Source organism: Apaloderma vittatum, unplaced genomic scaffold (assembly GCF_000703405.1).
Source record: "Apaloderma vittatum isolate BGI_N311 unplaced genomic scaffold, ASM70340v1 scaffold1239, whole genome shotgun sequence".
Classification (NCBI taxonomy): Eukaryota; Metazoa; Chordata; class Aves; order Trogoniformes; family Trogonidae; genus Apaloderma; species Apaloderma vittatum.
Genome location: NW_009733319.1, coordinates 15,571 through 37,691, shown reverse-complemented (window position 1 = coordinate 37,691; position 22,121 = coordinate 15,571). Strand labels below are relative to the sequence as shown.

The 22,121-nt window shown below is 42.4% G+C and overlaps 1 protein-coding gene across 1 annotated transcript; it reads right to left on the bottom strand.

Moving 5' to 3' along the window:
* Nucleotides 1–2,830: 2,830 nt before the first annotated feature.
* On the bottom strand, nucleotides 2,831–19,998 carry BEST3 (bestrophin 3). The gene is made up of 9 exons (XM_009875812.1): nucleotides 19,847–19,998; nucleotides 18,261–18,355; nucleotides 17,481–17,714; nucleotides 12,321–12,475; nucleotides 11,544–11,621; nucleotides 10,996–11,148; nucleotides 7,599–7,679; nucleotides 6,141–6,292; nucleotides 2,831–3,743 (listed from the first exon to the last, which is right to left on the bottom strand). Exons 1-9 carry the CDS (start codon nucleotides 19,996–19,998, stop codon nucleotides 2,831–2,833), a joined length of 2,013 nt encoding a protein of 670 aa, XP_009874114.1.
* Nucleotides 19,999–22,121: the final 2,123 nt, after the last annotated feature.

The following is a 22,121-nucleotide window of genomic DNA, read 5'->3' as shown; positions in this document are numbered from 1 at the left end:
GCCTTGGCAGTGCGGGGATGAAACATGCCAATTGTCTGGGTTGGGGAGGATGAACACTTTGCTTCAATACCTTAAGCCTTGGTGGAAGCTGCGTGAAGGGGAGGAAGGAGATGTGGTGAGACTGGACCCTCAGAGCAGATTTGTAGTAGGCACTTTACAGTTGTCTCTAATTTCCAGCTTGAACTCCCTTACAAAGAGTTCTTCAAGCTTAGGTACTGTGAGGAGAGAGCCACATAAAAGGCCAGACTTTCTCCAGAGCCTCTGCAAACCCATCTTATACATGCACAGCTGGGAGGTGAATGGCCAGACTTCCCTGAAGCCTGTATTGCTCTCCTGACTTTGACAAAGTGCTGTAGAGGAGTGTTTCAGGCTCTCAAGGAAAGTAGCAGTTACTTTATGTCTTGCCGTGTGACTGGAGCTGTCTGGGTATCCTTCAAATGTATCCTTTATACTCAACATTTACCATTTGTTAAAGTTAAGCTCATTGGTAAATGGAGTTCCTTGACAGCTGTAGATGCAGTTGACTTGTGAAAATATTGAATTGGAAAGTGTGGCTTCAGCTAAAAGAAGAAATAGGGAATAGGGGAAAAAAAGGGAACGCTGGAGGAAAATATTTTTTATCTGCTGATGTGGAGAAGGGAAATCTCAATGTTTTCACCACTGTCACAGGCTGACGGAGTCCTCTTCCCCAGGAAAGTCAGCAGTATGGGCCTCTGATGACTGAAAAGCTAGAGGATGCTGCCAGAGGCTGGGCATGGCCTAGTAAGGGCCATCAGAAAATAGGACTGCTAAGTAAGGTGCTCTTTATTTCAATATAATTTCTCTTCATTGAAGTTCTCATTGTGTTGGCCAAACCTGAACATAGCAACCTGATTTGCGGGAGGACTTGTTACAGAGTGGCAAGGGTGAAATTATACCAGAACACCTTACTCCAAAACTGCACTCAAACTTCACTACTCAGCTGCTGCCTGACAGCGGCATCACATCATCTCGTGGTGTGAAGGGCCTCCGTAGGCTCCCGGGAAGTGTTTGGCTTTGCTGCATACCTGAAATTCCCATAATATGAGTTTAATCAGCTCTTCCTTGGGTTAAGAGTCTTTTGCTTCCTGAACTGATGGAGATACGCGTGTTTTTGTCTAGTGTTTTTCAAGGATTTGAAAGGGTGGCACTGCTCAGACCATGCCTCATGAACATGAACAGGAGCTGGTTCCCAGACTGAAACAAATCTGAAAGAAGTAGAACTGAGGAGGGCAGTTAATTTTTTTTTTTTTTCAAAGCCTACCAATATGAGAGAGCAGAGTCCTGCTGTATGTGATAGCCTACTGGAAGGGCTCCTCACCCAGGCTGTTGCCAGAGGAATAGGAGCAGGCAGGTCTGTTCACTCCGTTCCCAGCTTCAGGACGTCCTAAAGACTCCCAGGATCCATTAATGCTACCCAGCAGAGACATTAGTTTGTTGTCTGAAGTGCAATCTTCTGAGCAGGAGTGCTGAGTGGACTTGCTGTCCATGCAGTCCACACTGCTTGCTTGCCATGGCCCCCAGAATTTTCTGCATCTCCCTCTCTCTCTGTTCTTCCCAGCCTCTGAGCTACTCGGTCTTTCCCTTGTCCAGTACGACTGTCTTCTTGGATACTCACTTGTGGGGGAATGCTGGTGTCATGTTCTGGACTGTGTTTGTGTACATGTGGGGGAAAGTTAAAAACAAAATACTGCCTCTGCTTTCATGGTCTGCCTTGAAACTTCTTGCAGGAGTGGCAGCTGAAAGGCCAGGTTGCTACCAGGAGGTTTAGACGGTAGCTTGGCCACCCCTGGAGCAGCAGGAGCCACCTAATGCTGGCTTGGATTTGGGTTAATGTAGAACGTGTGTGGTACATCTAGGTGGCATGGGAATGGAAAAGGAGAGAAGGAAGTGGAGAACAATTTTTGCTAGTGGTCCTGGGCCATTTGGTTGTCTCCCTGTGTTGACTGCAGCCTATGTGCTTCCAGCTGAAGATCTTAGTACAAGTGGAGCCCTAACCTTTGTTGACCCTGAAGCTCCATCACCTCTTGAGAGAGTGCCACAGCCCTGTCATCACTACGGTGGCCACTTGGGAACAGTGTTTTACAATAAACAGCCACTGAGTAAGCCACATACATGCTCTAAGGCTCAGACCCCCTATGCCCAGCTCATCAGCAGTTTTGCCAGTTCAGTTTTTCTTAATGAAGTTAAGCATTTAATCCTTTTATTTTTCCACTTGGTAGTGGCATAGCTTCATCAGGACCAGGGCAGGCTCGTGCCCCACGCAAATGAGGAGCCTGATTTTTCAAACATTCCTCCAAGTAGTGAGAGATGGTGGGTTGAATCTCCCCAGGCTGAGGAGGGAACTGAGCCCGCACCTCCTCTTATAGAAACGTGAGTAAAAACCAGAACTGTTGGTGGTTCTTAGAAGGATGTAATGGACCTTAATCTGAAGGAGCAGCCACAGGTAACAGTGTTCAGGTGGATCCAAAATGGACAGGGCCATCTCTGCTCTTGTGATAGCCTTAGTGTTTCCTCTAGGTGGGCATACACAGCTCACTGCCATGTGTGATAGCTGATTTGCACCCACTCTTGAGGCTCCCGGTTCTCCACATAAATGTTTTCCCCACAGGGTCACAGATTTCAAGCCAGCAGTCAAGCGGCTTAAAGCATGTCATCACAATGCCTCATTTTTAGGTGCCCAAATCCTCTCTTGGATCTGGCTAGGACTTGTCGGAGCATCATGTCTGCCCTTGTGCATTTTCAGCCAATCTGTGTCCGAACCACTCTTAAAAGAAGACAAGAAGTTCAGTCAAACCCAGAGGAAGCACGGTCAAAGTTTTTTTTCACTTTTCTCATTAGAAAATTCTACTATGGCTGTTTCTTTACTATCCAAGTTTTCCCATAAGTGCTGCATCTCAAATGTCTCTGGAGCATCGGAAGGAGTAACAGTTTTTTCGTCACTGAAGGTCCCTTGTTGTGAAGTCGTCCCAGAATCTGTTAAAGGCGATGCAGTGTCAGCATTTGGTGCTGTACTAGGACTATGGAAGCTCGGTAAACTCCATCGCTGGAGGTTTCTCTCATGATCTGTTATGAAACCGGCTATGTTACTACCATGGGGTTCATGCTTGGGCTCCCCTATCACAGTAGGAAGTGACTGATGCACCTCAGAGTCTGGGAGGTATGTAGTCATTTCTGGGGGGAAAAAAGGATGGTCCAGAAAAGTCACATTTCCCTCAGTTAGTCTCCTTTGAAGCATCTCTACTGGCACGCTTGCAGTGAGCTCTGTTTGCAGATCTGGTTTGCCCGGCACATCAGGTGCTTTCTCCTCAGCTTCAGAGATGATGACCTCAGGAACTGGCTTGTTTGTCTCCGATGAGGTGTCACTGTCTCCAAACTGTGCCTCGTTCCTTGAAGTTTCAGTTATGGGTCCCAGATCTCTGCTACGATGAAGTCTGTTGCTTCTGTCAACTCCTTCATTGAAGGACCTCTTCTTGAAGCTCGAGGTAGAGTGTCTCCCTCTTGTGTGCATTTCCTGCAGCCGTCTGATGTGGCCCTTTTCATCTGCTGGGAAAAACACTGAATTCTCACTCGTCTGCCGACTGTAGCGCCGGTGTGCGGGGGACGGTGGGCCCTCATGGACGCTGAGAAACCTCTTGACTCTTCTCAGCACTGAACGTTGTCTTTGGTGTTTCTCCTCTTCCCAGGGCCACTCTTCCCCATAGAGGAATTCAGTATCAGCCAGCCTGCCAAAAAAAGCCAGGTAGGATGTGTCACTTAAGTATAGGAAGTGTGTGATCTTCCTGTCTTGGCAGGGAGACGTGGGAACCAAGGCCCTAGTGTGTCACCAAGGAAGGGCATGGAAGGGGTGAAAAAGGGGTGGTGAGGGTGCCAAAGAGTAGTGCCTGCGCGTTTGGACGAGCCAGATCACGCAGAAAGCTCTCCAAACCTAAGTGTCTCTTCTCCTCAGGACCAGGCTGGAAGGGCATCCAGCCAGGCACCGGGCACCATTTCAGATTTGGGCTGCAGCCCTCTGTGGCAGCTCCACATGGTTAGGCTTGTGCTTGGGGTGAGGGAAAGGGGAGAAAGAAACCCTGCTCCATGCTGCAGATATGTTTTCAGGAAAATCTTTTGGGCAAAAATAAAGAGTGAAAACGTTATTCCTGGAAGCAGAGTGCAAAGTTTTCAGAAATGTTGGAATTCCTCAGGTGGCCAAATTTCTGGGGCACAACAGTGTGTCTGAAAGTCCCACCTGTACCTGGTAGTCTTCTCCTTCCCAGTCTGGCAGTTTATGAGAGCAACTGTTGCTGTGTCTACTAGGCAATTCAGTCCACATTACTGATTCAGTGCACCCCAGAAGACAAGACAAACTGGCCCAGTTACCTGTCCTAAGGGCAAAGATGGCAAAGGGACTCAGGCCAAATCTGAATTGAGGAGCACAAGGAGGCAACATTAACCTGGAGAGACAGAGAAACTTCATCTAGCACTTGTGATGACCACAGAATCATAGAATAGTTTGGATTGGAAGAGTCCTTTAAAGGTCATCTAGTAAACCCCCCCTGCAGTGAGCAGGGACATCAACTAGATCAGGTTGCTCAGAACCCCGTCAAGCCTGACCTTGAATATTTCCAGGGATGGGGCTTCCACCACCTCTCTGGGCACCCAGTTCCAGATGTTGGCTTGAGGGGACTGGAGAAGAATTTGGATTTGGGCTCAAGTTTTACATATTTGCTTTAGACTGGATGAATTCTTAGACCTTGTTTTTAAAGTCTGCACAGGAACTACCTATTTTTTTTGAGAGATGAACAGAGAAACAGTTCAGAGGAGAAAATTAATCAGAGTTGTTTTCATTTCACAGAGGCTAACATGGAGATATTTTTCATTCACTTCCCTCTTCATTTTTTGTGTGAAGTTCTTCATATTAAAGAAAATGTTTGCAGACTTAATAATGTTTCTTCTTTGCTACTTTCTTTCCCCTAGCAATTGCAGTAATTCTATGAGGTTTTCTTGTTATTTTTTCACTATTTTCTTTACTTTTCTTTTGGCTATTTTATAGTTTTTGCAGAAGGAAAAAATTCTGAAAAAGCTGTATGTGGTAAAATGAACTCGTACAAAACACTATGCTTTATAATAGAATCATAGAATCATAGGTTAAGGTTGGAAGGGACCTTGAAAATCATCTAGGTCTAACCTCCAAATGTATGCAAAAATGAATTCATGGAAAAGTAGAAAAATAAGAGGAATAAAAATGAGAAAATACCAATTTCCAGGCCAACTGAAGCAAAAAATTAAACACATTTTATTTTGATAAAGGCTGGAAATTTGGTGAAAATTCAAAAACTTCTTAAGTTTTAAAGTTAAAAACATGTCTACTATGAAGTTTTTAAAAAGATTTTCAGATAAAAATGTATGCTTGCCCTAGTATTTGTTCAGACATGGTGATATTTACACTTACTGACCTGTTCTATATTACAGCACGTCACAAGTATTTAAACTCAACAGCTTCTAAGCTAACTGGCCTATCACTGATTTCTCGTACAGATCCTGAGAGCACAGGGCAATCCTATATCCTCTATAGGTTTCCTTGTTACAATGGTTCTTGTGCTGATCTCTGCAAATAGCTCCTCTTCTTCATCCCTTCACAAGATCTGATTGCTCCACCTTCCATGCCTAGATTATTAGTCAATGAAAAACCACACAACATTTAAGGTCATTTCTTGTTTACCTTCACAAAAAGTAGACTGATTTTTGCTACCAACTACTAGCTAAACAAAGGAACAGCTGTTCTGCTAACTGGGGGAGTTAGCTGTCATAAATAAAGAATTAAGAAAAGTCAGTCACTGTCACTGGGTGCCATCCTGTGCTCAGAGACTATCAACAAACCCTCCCTGCAAGCATATTCTATTTATTAATTATACAATTTAAGCTATCGGTGCACAACTCATACAAGTGCATGGACCACTGGAGACATCGTCCAGCAATACCAGCCTGTCCACTCTGTCCTAACATCTTTTCCCATTTCCATCTTCCCCAGCCACAGCATCGTCACAGCCTGCAGCCCTGCGCTGGCTGTCCGTCCATCAGCGTGGGCTGTAGGGGTGATGATGTTTCTGACAACATTAAGGACCCTTAGTGCCACTCACCCCATTTCAATGGTCGATCCAAGAAACGAAGGAATACAGTAATCAGCAGCTGCTTTTGTGTAGGGTGGTCGGGCAGAGGAATCATTCCAGTAAATATCTTTCTCCATCCTTGGTAAGTTCATGTGCATCTCATCCACCGCCAGAAGTGAGACCTTAGATTTTTTGGTATAAATCATGTCACTTTCAGCATAGTACAGGATACAAAATAATACGCTTTGTAATCCCTGGGTCAACATTTCTTTCAGAAATCCTTTAAAGTAAGCTGTATATGCTGGACTGGGTGTTGGGAAGAGACTAGTGTTATAAAATATACCCTCTATATCCTCCTATACTCATGAAAGCATGAATGTTATTGTAACTTGAGTCGTCCATGCTGCAAAGATACTTGCATCAGGTTGAAGTCCCTTCCTCATGCAAGATGTAGTTAAATGGACATGTGATTCTCCTTGTGCTATGGGAAGCCTGTGTAGCGTATTAGTTGTACTCCTTATAATGTCTAGAGGTGCAGAAACTTTCTGATAGGCTTTGTCCACATTTTAAGACATTCAGAACCATCCTGTTCTAGGGCCTTCCAATACGTTTTACACAAAGTGCCTCTGAGGCACCGCAGTGTGAGTACCCTGAAGTGGTGTTAAGCCAGAGAGCATGTCTGGCAGTGTGAAGACCTTTCCCACTCCTGCGTGTACCTGCATTGTTTGATTTGCTTAATATGCTGGTTCGCTTGCCCTGCCCTTGCTCCTGCCAACACCTGGTCTCTGTTTTGCAGTCTTAGTGGTCCTCAGCAGATGTGGGCTCTGACAGCAGCTCAACTCTATGCTTCTCTCTACCTGCAAGGGGACCAACAGGTGCCATCGGACATTTTCATGTCTTTAGGCTCCTTCATGGCATGACAGGGCTGTTCAGGACTTGAGGGTAACTGCAATAAATCTGTACCCTGGCTATCTCACATCTCTTGCCACTGAGGACACTGGCTCCTGTGCCAACCATAGATGCCATTGCCTTTGGCAGCATCACAACGCGGATCATGGTATAGGCCCTAATTATTAGTTCATAGCCCTATTTAGTCCTTTTTTTTTTTTTAAAGAAGGGTACATATACAATATTGTAATCTCTAGACATTTAGATTAGCAAAACATGTTCCTATATATGTGGGAATAGACAGCTTTTGGATTTTACAGGATTGACCTACATTACATGTTTTTCCAGGCACCAAGTGAGCTTATAGTTTGAGGTCATCTGTTTGCATGTTTAGTCAGGCATCATAAATGCCAAATACCAAAATCAAGATGCGCTATGTTGTAAAAACAACATCTGGGGATCATAGCCATAGGTACTCCTTCAGGAAAAGAACTGGTTTTGCTGACACTTGTTGCCCTTAATTTGTACCTCAAAATAAGAAATAGGATTAAATGTAATGATAGCCTATGGTACAGTAAAGCTGAAAATAACAACAGCAACCTGTAAATTTCTGTCAATGCACCAGTTAGTTTCAAAATCATCATCATCTTCTCCAAATGGATTAATAAGCTGTTCAGCGACCTGAAAAGAAAATGAGACAGTGAATAGAGGTTGGCATGCCGTGTCAGGACTGCTGCCGCAGAGAAAATAGGATTGGATTTTTCTCTCTCTCCTTGCCTGTCACTTGCAATCATAGCTTGAGCTCCTGTATGATGGTTTTGCCAGCCTCGTGAAGGAACAGCTTGCTTTCCCTATAGATTCATACTTCCATGCCTCGCTGGTGCTGTCAGTCATGTTTGTCGGTGCTGGCCCTCTGGGAATTGAGACATGTCTGGGCCGTGGTAATTGTCACATAAGATAGTCATTGCCTTTCCTTACTGTTGTCTTTGGCTGATGTAAAAGAATGGTTTAGCAGCTAGAGGCTCTGTTATTGCATTATGGTCTACGATACTCCAGCAGCCCAATGGGTCAGTATTCCCGAGTCCTGCAGCTGGGGTTCGCCAGAAGAAGTACAGGTTGTCTCTCCAGCTCAGTCCTCAGCTCCTGTTTCTTTACTGGGGGTGATGCCAATGGCATCTCTCTGAAGCTTTTCAGGAAAAGCAGACTACCAAAAGACTCAAGTGGATGCTGTGCATCTTGCTCGCCAAAACCAAGCGACAGGGTCTGAATTTGTTCTTTAATTCAGCCTGCTGTTTTGGGTTTCTGTATGTTAAGCGATTAAAAGTTCAGGGGAGAAACGCAACCTGTGGAGGAGACAAACGTTGAGCTCAGGCACCTTTGTGGTCAGGCACCTTAGTCTGGAGACTGGGTTGGGAAAGGAAACCTCTCTGTCTGCCTGCAGCCTTATTCAGTCCTGCCCCCCTCAAAGGAATAAATAAACGGAAAAACAACCAGAGACTGGCCCCACATTCCCATGATAATGAAAGCATATTGTGGGGAGAAACTCATAGGTGCTGGGGGAGAAAAAAAGTTGAAATAGGAAAATAAAACCCCCCCAATTTTAGGAAATTCAGACTACTCTATTTCTCAGTTCCTTGATATGCTGAAGTATCTTATCTTCATGCTTTCCTCTTCTGTGTATCTTTTTAAGCCTCAGTTTTGAAGTCAATCACATTCTTTCTGACCCTCCCAAGCCTTCCTGGTGGTCACTAGGGTCATGCACAGGAGCTCTGGCCAGGTCTTTGGTTTAACATGAGTATGGGTGAGGCAAGTGTATGATTAAACAGCACTGCTCATGAACCTCACTGTGGATGACTATGATCTAAATAACTTATACCAGTAAGGCAGACACTCCCTGGCTATTTGCTCCTATGTGGCTTTAGGCTATGCCAGTGTGTAAGCACTGGCTGACTCTTCTAGGCTATCACTTTTCAGGCCATTAGAGGAGGACAAGAAAAGAACTGCTGAGCAGACTAACATGATGAAAAACCTCATAAGGCAGGAGGAATGAAAAGGAGATGGGTGACAACTCTCCTCACACTCATTGGCCTGGTCTGTGGCATTGAATTTTGTGTATGGCTGTGGAAGTACTGCAATAAGAATGAGCCAGAGCACAGACTGCGTTGTAAATGGGGGGATCACTGCCCAAAAATCCACTGCAAAACTTATCACATGAGCTAAAAAAAGTAAGCAGGGCTGGGACAGAACAGCAGTAGCCTTTTGCTTGACTGACCTAGTCCTGGCATGTGAGACATGACTTTACTCTCTGGAAAGGAATTTAGTGCTGGACAACTCAGGCCTTTGTTTGGACGGTCCATCTATCTCCGTAACGAAAATGGTGATTTAGAAGTATCTCACGTGATGGGAAACTTTGCCCTTGTATTGTAGGTATAATAAACCAGGCCTGAGGCCAAGGAATGAGCTCAGTTTAGCCATCGTTTTTGAGGAATTGCCAAGTTACTGGAAGTCAATATCTCAGGGCCCTTTCTGCAGCCTGGCAGCAAAAGCCTAATTTTAAACTGGCTGTTGAAGGTTACATTGCCTGACTTGAGGGCACTGCAGGTTTGGACAAACCTCCAGTCTGAGGGAGCATTGCCGGCATTAAATTTGCTTTTTAAAGCTCCTTCTCCCTTTCATTTCCTTATGCAGAAATCTTATCATTTAAAATGGCATCTCATACCTGCCGTAGCCAGGAGCTGGCTGGAAGCCCTGAGCTTAACTGGAAGACATGCTGCTAACAGCCTTGGGTACTGATGAAGGAGAAGCCATTCTCACCTCAGGAACACCAGCACGGGGGTCAAGAGGAACAGATTACAGTTTTGTAACACACTAGTAAAGCCCAGGAAGACATTGCCTAGAGATAAATCCTCACATTCCTGCAGAAGCAAAGTGCTTCCCCTGCTGCATCAGCCTCCCTTCCTCCCTCTCCTGCTCATCTCCAGGCTGGTTCCTATGCTGCAAGCCCCTTTTCCCCCCAAATTTCCGAGGACACAGAACTAGAGAAGCTTGCCTGACAGGCTCTTTACTTTCCTTTGCAATCCTCCAGCTTGGTGAGCTATCTCCTCTTCTCTGCCCTTTGGAGTTGGCTGTGGGAAGAGTGCTCTAAAAATGGTCAATTTTGTGCAATTTATTAGCTCTAAGTTTCCAGCCATGATTAATAATCCCCAGAGGAAATCTTAATGCGCATAGATCCTAATGTACCAATTTTCTTTTTATTTGAAACTTTTTTCCAGTTAGTCTACACTGATACTGCAGATGAGAGAATCACCACGAGGTACGTGGGTTAATTACTCAACTATCAGATTGATGGCGATATGTTAGCTGGGCAGGCATCAATGGTCTGATGGGTATCATCTAATTCCTTCTATAACTCTTCTTTTTAATGAACATTTTTATGCGTTGGGGTTGTAGCCAATATTATCTGTCACTATTTGATAGCCCCCTGGAACGGGAGACCTTTAATTGCCTGCATCTGATTAGGTTAAGAGCAGATATTAAAGGCTGGCTTTGATCATAAGAAGAAAGCTTGATTCAGTACCTTTCAGCCTACACCAGGTCTGCAGAAGTATTTCCCATTGCAGAGTGGAGTGGGAGAAAGGTAGGTTTTTTTGTTAATCTTTCATCTGTCATTTTACAGTTGAAGTCCTGGGAACTGATTTGGCTGAAGTAATAATCTCTGGGAGAGTTGTGGCCGCACTTGTCCTACTAAAATGGGCTCTTTCAGGTTCCCAGCTGTTTCTTACTCTAAGATCTGTCAGGTGGGATTAAAAAAAGTATTGCGTGATGTTTCTTTATGACCACGGGACACTGTGGGCTGAATTCAGCTCTGGTGTAACTCCATTAATCTTCAGTGATTTTACAGTGTGCCACAAATCTGATGTCTTGACTTCATCTCTGACACCTTCATCAGCTGCCCTAGGAAGGGTTCCCCCACGACCTTTCCAGAAAGCTAATTTACCTTGAGCCATCCTGCATAGAAGAAGAACTGCAACAGTGTGAAGATTGGAATGTAAATATCCAAGTCATGTCCCTGGTACCCTTGGTCAGTATCCAAAAATTGGCGCCCTATCAGGCAGGCAAAGAAAAAAGTATAGACTGCAAGAGTAACAACCTGCAAAGAAAAAAATTTCATTGAAATCGTGCAATAATGCAACCATACGCAGAAGCAACACATACCTAAAGACCTCTGACTGCGTTTTGCCACACAATTTGCAAATCTGTAGGGATGTATTAAAATAGAGAGGTCTCAGGAATTATTACCACCAGGAAGAAGACCCAGGACTCATAAAAACATTTCAGTGCTTCTTTCCCTGTCCCAGATTATGCAAGGCCTTCAGAATATCTCCACATTAAATGTAACTTAAGCAGTTAGCCAGGCCTCTGTGATGCCATGGGAATCGAGCTCACAGCTTGGACACTCTGGTCAAGCGTGTAGATTTTTTTTAATGAAGCTCCCCTTTTATGAAATTGTGTTTCGGATTTTTGTGGAGAATAATAGCTCAGTACCTGGGTATAAACAAGTGGAATTCCAACCCAGTCATAACCAAACAAAAGACTACACCAAGACCGGTACTTATTCATCTCCTAAAAAGAAAAAAAAAAAGAAAAAGAAAAAACAAATCCGAACAAACTAGAACTGCACAGTGTTCAATTCTAAATTATAAATATTTTGTTACGGTTCATTTTTGCACATATAAAGGGACAGCAAAATATGAAAGTGTAGTATATATAAATTGATACCATAACTATATGTGGCACCCCATTGTCACATTTGAATATTCACTTAGTTTATGGAGTTGGAATGCTTAGTATATTACGCATTTCTTCAGAAATTATCATTTGTTTCCATCTTATTCACAGTCTAGCTATACATGAAAGAGAATATATTATATCATGAAAAGAATGTTTGACCACTTAATGAAATATTGAGGGAGATTATACTCTCTGAAGCTGATATTAAAGTCTTCAAAATGTCAAATTATTCTCATTTTTTTTTCCCCTGCAGCAATGGAACAAGCCAGAATTTACAGTGATGTTACAATCATTTTTTACTCATCAATTTGTTGTTTCAGTTAATACCTTCTTCGTCATACAAATACAATCCCAGCAAACTGCTGCTGTGTGTGCTTGAGTGTACATCACTACACAAAGTGGCATAAATTCTGGGTAAGATAATTTAGATGACACTGGAGAGCTGTGTGCACTAAATCAAAGCATGTAAGTGAAAAACTACCACATAGCAATTTCGGATTAGATTTCTGTAGATTTACTTTTCCTACTCACGTTCATCAGTGTCTGCAGATCTACGCTGTCTCGAATCCTTCCCTCTTTTCGGGCCTTTGATGCCAAATTTCCAAACCAAACAAAGGGAACCCAGTATTTCAGGTGGGGAGACTTAAGGTCATCAAAAATTTTTCTTTCGTATCTTGTCATAAAACCTGTTTACCAAAGAAAAACAAGAAATAAAGACTTCATTTATTCTGTGCTGTTAGTGCTACTTAAAAATTTTGAATGTGTTTGAATCTGTTTATGTGATATTTGCATAGAACTATGCAAAACGCTATTTGTAATTCTAACTAGTAGCCTCCTGCTTTTTTTTTTTTTAGCTTTTTTTTGCCAGGAAGGACCTTGATGGAAACAATTTTTTTTTGGCAATAACTACCTATGCAAAATCCCTTTTGATCAACACAAGCAGTAATTTGCTGTTATGGTGTTCTCATATCTGACTGCTGACAGATTGTAGATTCAAATAATACTAAGAATTGTACAGATTACTCTCTAGTTTCATATTCTACTTTTGGAAAAATAAGGATCTGGATATACCATTCAGGAAACGATCTCTTTTCAGCAATGATGGCTTTTGGCATCCTCTCAACGTATGTTGTAAGGGTGGTTACGTGAACTTCCAATTCTGATAATTTTTGGTAAGAATGCAAGGCAGTGAGCAAGCAACAGAGGATCCAAGTGCACGCGTGAAACAGAGCTCAACAGAGAGCGTGCCTTCTGCCAGCAAAATACTTCCCTGCCAGATTGTGTTTCATGTTTTCTTTGGGGTTACGAAGGCGTGCGAAGAGATGCACAAAGGAACTGTGCACAGAAACCCCGCTGCTAGCGGGCCAGGTGCCCTGCTCCGGGGCGGCAGGCTGGAGCTGCTCCCTGCCTGGCAATTTGCCTCGCTGGGGCAGTGGGAAGGTGTCACCTCTCCCGCAGAGTTCCCCTGGCCCTGTGAAGCCTCGCTTCCCCCTGCTGCAAACAAGTCTGAGGTCAGCTCGCAGGGAAGCTAGGACACAAAACATGCACCAGAGCAGCTCGCTGCCTGGGACTGGCATGGGAGCAGTTGGTTTTTGGCGTGGTGCCTCTACCTCCTTGGGTAAGAAAGCTCTGCTCTGCTATCCTCCTTCCACCCAGCCTTTGAGAAAAACAAGCTCAGAAAATTCATGAGGGGGAACTTCACATCTCACGTTGTCCAAATCCTGGATTTTCTGGGATTGGAGCAATCTTGAGGTTTGGAAGATGACGCTTGGATGTGTGTCACCTACCAGAGAAGGTATAAGGCTTCTTTTGTTGTGTTGACATTAGCCTCAAAACAGAACAAAGCTGGTAACATAGCAGCCCCCAAATAAGTGGCTCAGCTAATAAATTACAAGTTTGAGTGCTGAAAATTCAATAAGGGAATTGAGAGTAGACAGGATTTATTTTTCTAGCCTCCAACTAGTAACTAAGAATTGGCTTACTGTTGCTAATGTTGCTAAAGACACGTGAAGCAGCAAAAAAATAAATATACACAAACTCAGTTGTGTTTTGTATGAAAATGTGAACAAGGTAAAAGGAGATTTGTTGACCTTCTTAAATATCCTTTTGCTGAGGAAAATGCGACTGTCGCATAGTTGCAACAAGTCAACACAGGAGGTATGAGATACTACAGCTACCCAGAAGGAACAGAAGGACAAGACAGAAAATTCTGTGGAAGAGGAGAATAAGATATAGCTTTTAAAAGGACCCTGGGCAGTTTGCAGCCAGCTCTCATAGTCATCTGTTTGGAAATAATAAGGCAACCAGAAAAATTGACCTGCTAGTCATAACTCCTGACTCCTAAATGTCAGTGTTTCAAGCTGCCTTTGATTTTTGGCTGGCCAGCCTGCTCATTATGGGGCAGGAAAAGATGTTTCTGTCAGGCTGAAACAGACAGACTGAATATCAGAAAATTGACGTCTGGAGTAGACACTGGATGCAAGTCACTTGAGAGACTCTGCAAAGTCATTATCTGGAAGGACACAGCATGGGGGAGGGTCGCAAGGAACAGCAAAGCTCAGCTCTCCACCCAAACTGGGTACTTTTTTGTTCAGAAAAGCTCGATAAAGTCTTGTTCTTTTAACAATAACATTCAAATCATCATTACTTTTAAAGCTGAAGTGTTATATTAATAAAACATTCTCCTTGATGGATATTAATAATAGCTAATATTCTTGTCACAGAAAAGATTATACAAGTCTGGATTGCTCTTACTGCTGGTGAGGGTTATGGCAACAATATGTAATTCGGAATCTCTTGCTGTTGTTGCAGTGGTAAAGAAACACTTTATATTGCATTAAATACAGGGGAGGATATCAAAGCTTAGTGATTAAATGAAATGTTTTCTGAGTATGGTCATACTATTTTTACTCAAGAGTATTCAAAGAACTAACTGAGGAACTCTCTAAATGAGAACAGTGGTTCTGACAAGCACTGGAAGACTGGAGCAGGCCCAGAAAGATGGAAGCATTTGGCAAATAGAATCATAGAATCATAGAATGGCCTAGGCTGGAAGGGACCTTAGAGATCATTTTAATCCAGCCTCCCTGCCGCCAGGGACGCCACCTCTCGACTAGATCAGGTAACACATGGGGACCAAACGGGAATACTGTGCAAAGATCCTGAAAAAGGTGATCTAAGAAACGACAGGGCACTGAATCCTTGTGAAAGTATGAGAAACTTGATGTGAGATGCAACCAAAAAAAATCTAAGGACGCTAACGTGGACAGTATCAGCCAATGTGATCTTATGGGAAAATTATTGATGAAAACACAAGCCCGGCTGGAAAAAGTCACCGATGCACTTCCTCAAGTGATTTGGAGTATTTAGTTCTCCTGTCAAAACTGAAGGGTTGGAGACAAGACTGGTTCAGGGTATCCACATCACGTACTCTGAAGCCTTGTGGTTAGAGAAGATGGAACTGAACAGCAGTTACCTCCCACACCTCCACAGTGCACTAACAATGATCAAGTAGCTCAAAGTTTCACTTGCTGCTTCTGTGTTATGCAGGAAAGAATTAACTCCAGTACTTCATTCAAGTAGAGGGTTTGGGACTGCAAACTTCAGCTGTCCATAGGTATTCATGTAGTTGGTCTCACACTTTGTGTTTCTCTTCAGCATTTCCTATCAGCTGGATCGGGCTGCTCTCTGCCCAGCTGCTGATTCATTGATCATGTTTTTTAAGACTCACACTCTTGAGCACCCAGCTTGCCTCTTGTACCTTGCAGCCAACAGGATTGGTACGCTCAGGAATGCTGCGAGGCATTTGGTGCTTAGAGCATACGTGCCGCAGCACTCATCCTCACAGCGTCATGAATCTACTGCCTACAGCTCCAGAAAGACTTAGGAGGAAGATCCAGCACTGAAGACCTTCCCTTGGAAGGAGATATTACAGAAGATGAAGCACCTAACTTTATTCAAGTCTTTATGCACTCTGCTAACAGGTAACTATTGAGAGAAAATGGTGCTTTCATCTACCTAAGAGAAGAATAAGCAAAACCCATTACAAAATCCAGTGACTAGAAGATGATTCTGTGCATATTCAGACATTCTACCCAGCTGAATTTTAAATCAGGGCTGGTTATATTCCTAGAAGGATGCACCATGATAGAAGATGCCGTGAGTAAGCTTTTATGCCTTGTGTTATGGATGAGTCAGACTAGATTATCATGATACTGTTCTCAGATTTGAAATCTGTGAATTTAAGCAGTTCATTTGCTGAAAAAGGAGATGTGTGGTAATAGTTATGCCGTGGCAGCTCTCAGTTTGATAGGGAAAGGCAGGATCGGCACAAGTTGTTTCGATGATGGCTGTGCTCTAAGTATTAGATTCTGCTGCTCACATTCATATTAAATGTTGCACTCCCATGCAGTCTGATATGTAATGCCATAAGGAGCTAGGGAGGGGATAATTGCCGAGTACTGTCCTAATTACTGGATGCTAATAGGAGCAAAATACATCCTCAACTGCTCAGCATTGCCTCAAAAAAATTATGTGGCACAGTATGTGGTAAAACCTACAGAGTAAGTACTGCAATCCACAGAGCTGATTACATTATCAATACTTAGTTATACAGTTTATAGTAGAATATTTTCCACTTTAAAAAACCAAACCAAACCAAACCAAAACTTGTTTTCCAGTCTACAATTTTTGTACAACACTGCAACATTTTGTCTCTTTTGGAACAGATTGTCTTCAGCAACAGGGAGGCAGAGCTGGATTAGCTTGCTGGAAATGTTGTAATTTTCCAGTGTGTACTAGAAGCAGATTGCTGGGGAGAGTGACAGAAGCTTCCTTGACCTCTCACAGACTCAGGTAAACACTTTTGTTGAACAGCACAAGGAAGAGAACTTCAAAGTCAACTGAATTCAACATAATTTTTTTTTTTTCGGTAAGGTCAGTGCATTCTATATTTTGCCTAGATATTATTTTATTACTTTTTTAATATCCAAAGCTTCTTGGACATATTTGAAATGTGTATATGTATATACACACCACATATTTTAACTTGCTCACGTATTTTAACACTCACTGTGTTATCAGAACAAACAGAAAATAAAAAAACGCTTAGTATATTTAACCCTGAAAAGCTAGTTGTTGTAAATTTAAAGAAAATACTGTTAGGGTTGAGTTTTTAAAATGTGTTGCAATGAATCTATGACCTATGCAATCTCCTCACAAATAACTGAGATAAAGCTGTGCTTGTGAAGTGCCTGCAGAGACCAGTCTCTGATACTTAGGACAACGTTATGTCCTAGGCATCGAGACAAGTCACCATTACCACTGCATCATACTGCAGCGCAACTACATTATTTTTCATGCTTTGGTGAATGTCGCATTTGCTCCATACGCCTGCGTGTTTGGGGCAGGCCTATTGCTTCCGTGATGTCTGAAAGCAGATCCATGTAAGAGCCTCAAACTCATTTGGTTTCTATTGTGTTGCTAGATGAAGACTTTAAGAGCATAAAAGGTGCACATCTGAGGGCACGTCATTTGAGCCACTGACAAGAACATGTTAGCTTTGACATGGGTTAATATGAGGCATGTGTGGGGCCAAAGAGGAAAGAAAAAGTAAGTCTGGCTCCTTCCTTCCCTGTACTCCCACCTCGCATGGAATGGAAAGACATTTTGGGAAGAAGGACTTGGCAGTACCTGCTCCTACCACGTGGTCCATGGTGGGGAACCTTTTGTACACGGCTGTGCTCACAGAGCGAAATATCAGCAGAGATGTTAAATTCACGTAACGCATAAGAGTCCTCCTTAACAAGCGCCCATATTCATCTCTGCCCTGGACACAGCTAGAGATGAGGAACATCAGACGATCTGGCCACGGCAGGTTCACAAACTGGTTCCACCAGCGATTCACCACCAAAGTAACGTAGAAACCTGGGGGGTTAGAAGGGAAAAAAAAATAAATCATCCAGTGCCTATAAGGATTTCTATTCAGGTTGCTTTCATTTAATTTGCAGATTGTTATTCATATCACTAAGCTGCTACATTTCCCAGAATAAATGCAGTAAGTCACATCAAAACCCAGGATGCAATCAATGCTAATTATTTAATAGGCACTGCAACTTAATGGCCCATTCCAGCTGAGTGTCTCATACTCATGAACTTCTAGATTTCCTCTTCTGTAGTAAACCTTGAGTGGATTTGGTTCTTTGAAAGATCAGGCACAATGTATCAGTGTTAGTGGGCACTATATATATATATGGGAACTTTACTCTTTTTTTCATATATTAATAACATGAGCATAAATGACAAAAGCAGCTTAGATTTAAGGGCATGTATTGGAAGCTGATGATTTTTTTCTGTGAGCCTGTAACCTCCCATGCTCTGAAATACTCTGAAATGCTTCCATGCATGGGCATTCACAAAATGCCTGAACAGAGACAACACTGGAGAATAATTTTACATGTAACTGATACTTACCAAGCACAAAAGTTACCGGGATTTGTTCAGCATATCTGTCACAGTAAATAGATAATTTTTCAAAGAATCTTTTTTGGCTACCTGTAAGAAAAAATCTGCAGCAAAAATAAAATATATCTCTCCTTTTATAATATTCTGGCACAAGCTACAGAGTGCAAACAGGTATAAATAATCAGGCATGTGCAATCAGGAGCAACTCTGGCTAATGTCTTCAAGCAAATTCTTAAAGGTAAAGTGCTGAACACTTTTTGCGTGTTACAAAGAAGCTAGAGAAGAAGTCAATGTTATTCCCTGGTCTCTGCAGTTTTCTCATGACTGATTTGACTGGCACTCCTAATTAGGATCAACACACGTGGAGAATTAGATTTCTGCCTCATACAAACCAAAGAGGACAGTAAATCGTAAGTCTGCAAGTAGAGCTTGCTCTCCTTTTTCAGAGGGCTGCTTGAATTTCAAAATGTTACCAATCCTCAACTGCTCTTATGTGAAAATGTTACAGTGCTGCAGTAGTTTTTTTACTCCTACAAAATTTTTCTTTTCCACAAGATTTAAACCACAACAACCGTATTTATTTTGCAGTGAGGAAGACATTCACCAAATGATAGAAAGTGAGTAGAGCATGGTGGCTTCTGCGCTTTGAGAAAGATATCAAATTAAATACAACAAGCTTAACTACAAACAGTTGCTTTATTTGCGTAGATGAGTATTACAGTTATTCTTCAATTTTATATAAAAGGAACACATGACAAATATTTGGTGTTTTTTTGCTTACAGTTATACAATAAAACCTGCAGCACAGATAGAAGGCTTTCCATGGTGTATTTACCATGGCATTTAATTGCCTAACATTTCAGTAAAATTAGATTAATTTAAATAAATGTGTGACTCTGGTGTTTCTTTATGTATTAATGCCGTAATCTTCTTTCTGAGTTTACAGGTATAGATTACTGAACATTTTGAAAAATTAGTGATTAATCACAGACAAACTGAAGCTCATTTTCCCCTGGCTTCACATAAAAAGCAAACACTGAAGTCTAATTACAGATCAAGGTCGGAGCTGAATCATGATTTTGATACTTCTGTGTGGTGTACCTCATCAATTAAAATTTTCACTGTACTAATTGATGCATTGCATCTGTTACACAGGTGTTTAATTTACACCTTGGTGGAAGAATCAACTCTGCTTTAACATGACCCTCCCAGGTACTAGGTGACACACAGATAATAACTATGTCTGGTTTCCATGCAGTTTTGCTTGGCTTTCTGTGAGCTTAAAAATAAAGTTTGCCATGCCATCCTAGCTTTAAGCAAAACTTTGCTTTTCTTGACTGTATAACCTGGCTCAAACCTGGGCTGAAAGTAGAATCAGCTGAATATGGTAGACAACATTTTATTTATATCCTACATGCTTTCTCTGGAACATTAAAATAAATGTGGAAAGAAAAGGAAAGGACATTAGGAAAGGTCCAAGGAAAAGACAATAATTATGTAGTAACTCCCCCCCAACCACCACTCATCAGCCTAACACTGTGAAGTGTGAAACTTCAGTATAACATTTAATGAGATGTGAATTGGAAAGAGTATACCTGTATAATACACTTATCGCTGTGTAAAGAGTAGCAAAAACAATAAATTCTCTGTACAGCAATTTGTAGATGCTGCCTTTCCACTTTAGGAGTAATCTGTGAAATCCAAAGAAAGTGGCATTTGCTACTTTGCTGGAATAAGTGACTGTCATCGTCTTGGCAGGCTGTGCCTAGAAACAGCAGAAGAGAAGCAGGAAACGAACAACATTTTAGACAGCGCATCCTAATCTGAATGCACCCTTGTGCATAGACAGGCAGGCCAATATACATGCACATATATGCATATAATAATAGATGTATACATAAATATATGTTGTGTGTATTTACATATGTATAGAAAGAGAAAGAGAGATAAAAATCTTGTTGTGACAAGGCCCATTGAGACTTGCAGATTGACTGATGCAAGGCTGATTTGGGCTCTACCTCAAAGACCACCCAAAAGCAACAGCTAACCCTGAGCGTGGCCACCTGCTTGGGTGGCAGCAGCAGGGATACCTTACATCTCTGAAGCCTTTGTTTACTCTCAGTTTGCTCCAGTCTGGTGCGCGCAAAGCAAAGGAAGTGAATTTCCTTGATTTCTTTTTTTTTTTTCTTTTGAAAGTTTGTCAGTGCTCCAGCAAGAGAAGTAGAGCTAAATCCCACAAATGCACCTTCCTCCCTAGCCAGTATTTTTAGCTGGCTTTGGTAATTATACTCATCTAAAAGCAAATGAGACTTGGAGACTGCCTCTTTCATTAACGGTTACGACAGCAGCTGAGATCAGCTGGGGAACCCTGTTATTTCTCGGCTTGGCAGCTAGACACAGTCATCAGTACCTCAGCATTGCATGGCCATGCAAAAAAAGCTGTAAGGTTGCTCAAGTGGGCAGCCTGTGACACAGTGTAATTAAAGCAGTACTAAAAGTACATAGGTAAATATTTTATGCCGGGTTTGCTACTTGCTTACCCAGTGTAGGGAGATGCTACCTGAACTTCTATGGGCTTACAAAAAAAAAAAGCAACTAACTCCAAATGTTGATAAAAGCAGTTTTGTACAACATGCAAGAAACAAAGCAAGCACAAAGCCTCAAAACTGTTATTGTGTATCATAAATATGATTCCCGTCTATATTTTGTTGATGCCACTGTAGATCATTTACCCTCAGAAAAAAAGCCTGACCCCATAGTTAATAGATGGCTTGATAGTATTTTATGCAACTTGGCTGTGTCTCTGATGCTGAGCATAAAGCAAGCCATTAAAATTCAGCTGTTAAAGTGCCACTTTTGCTTTTAGTCACCAGGGGAGTCCGCAGGGAAAAGGCATAGTAAGACTTTTATTGCTGACAGACTGTCTCTTCTCATCTGCAGAATGACTGCTCAAGGTTTGCCAGCATGGGCTCAGAGATTTTTTATTATTTTTTCCTTTTTTTTTTTGAGATATATGGGTTTTATTGTTTAGCATCCAAATGATAGATTTCCTGTTCCTGAGATTTGTCACAGGCCTTTAAATTTTTTGTTTTCGTTATTGAACTCCAAAAAGTTCAAGTCAGGAGCCAAACTGTCTGACTGGCATGCAGAAATGCAATCCTGTCTGCTAAAAATCTGTGGTCAGGATACAACACAGAAGAAAATGCAAACAGAGATTTTCATTCTCCATCAGATATGGGGCTTTATAAACAAGCGGAGAAGCCTGTGGCTAGGCTATAGGGGTGGAAGGGAGTAAAAAAAATACTCGTCACATTACGCTGCCTTTCCTGGGATTGCTGTAGTCCTCGCCCACTAATACCAGGAAGTATGTGTGTTCAAGCCATATAATTAAGAAGTGTCTTCCCACTTATATTCAATTTACAATGCAAACCCCCAGTGGGACTGCCTGTGTATGAGGACTTAAATCTAGAAAAGATGTCTGATAATGTGAGGGCTTACAGCCTGGCAGGAACCCAGACCCTCAGCGTAACATGGTGCAACGATTAGTAGATGAACAGATGCAGTCTGAAGTAAAACAAGAATTGTTAACTGTGGAGGCAACCAAATAACAGAACAGGGGACTGGATAGACACCCTGTGGTTTACGATCTTTAAGGTGAGAGATGATAGGTTGATAAAAGATGACCTTCAGGAAGAACTCAAATAGCTGGGACATACAGGGTTGGGGCTGAGTGGCTCTGCTGGTGTTGCCTGATATCAGGGCATCTCTGAAACATTCTGTTCTGTCCTTTTTGTGCTGGGCCATGGAGGGAACAAGATTGCCTGGAGCACCCTCAGGGCACCTGCAGCTCTGCAGGAAGGAAGTGATTAG

Excerpts from the sequence above, each read along its gene's own strand:
- BEST3 (XM_009875812.1), bottom strand. The coding sequence starts at position 19,998 with ATGACAGTCACTTATTCCAGCAAAGTAGCAAATGCCACTTTCTTTGGA. Across the intron at positions 7,680-10,995 it reads TCTATGCAGGATGGCTCAAG|GTCGCTGAACAGCTTATTAA; the intron begins GTAAATTAGCTT and ends TTTTCTTTTCAG. Across the intron at positions 6,293-7,598 it reads GCATTGACAGAAATTTACAG|GTCTCACTTCTGGCGGTGGA; the intron begins GTTGCTGTTGTT and ends AAAAAATCTAAG.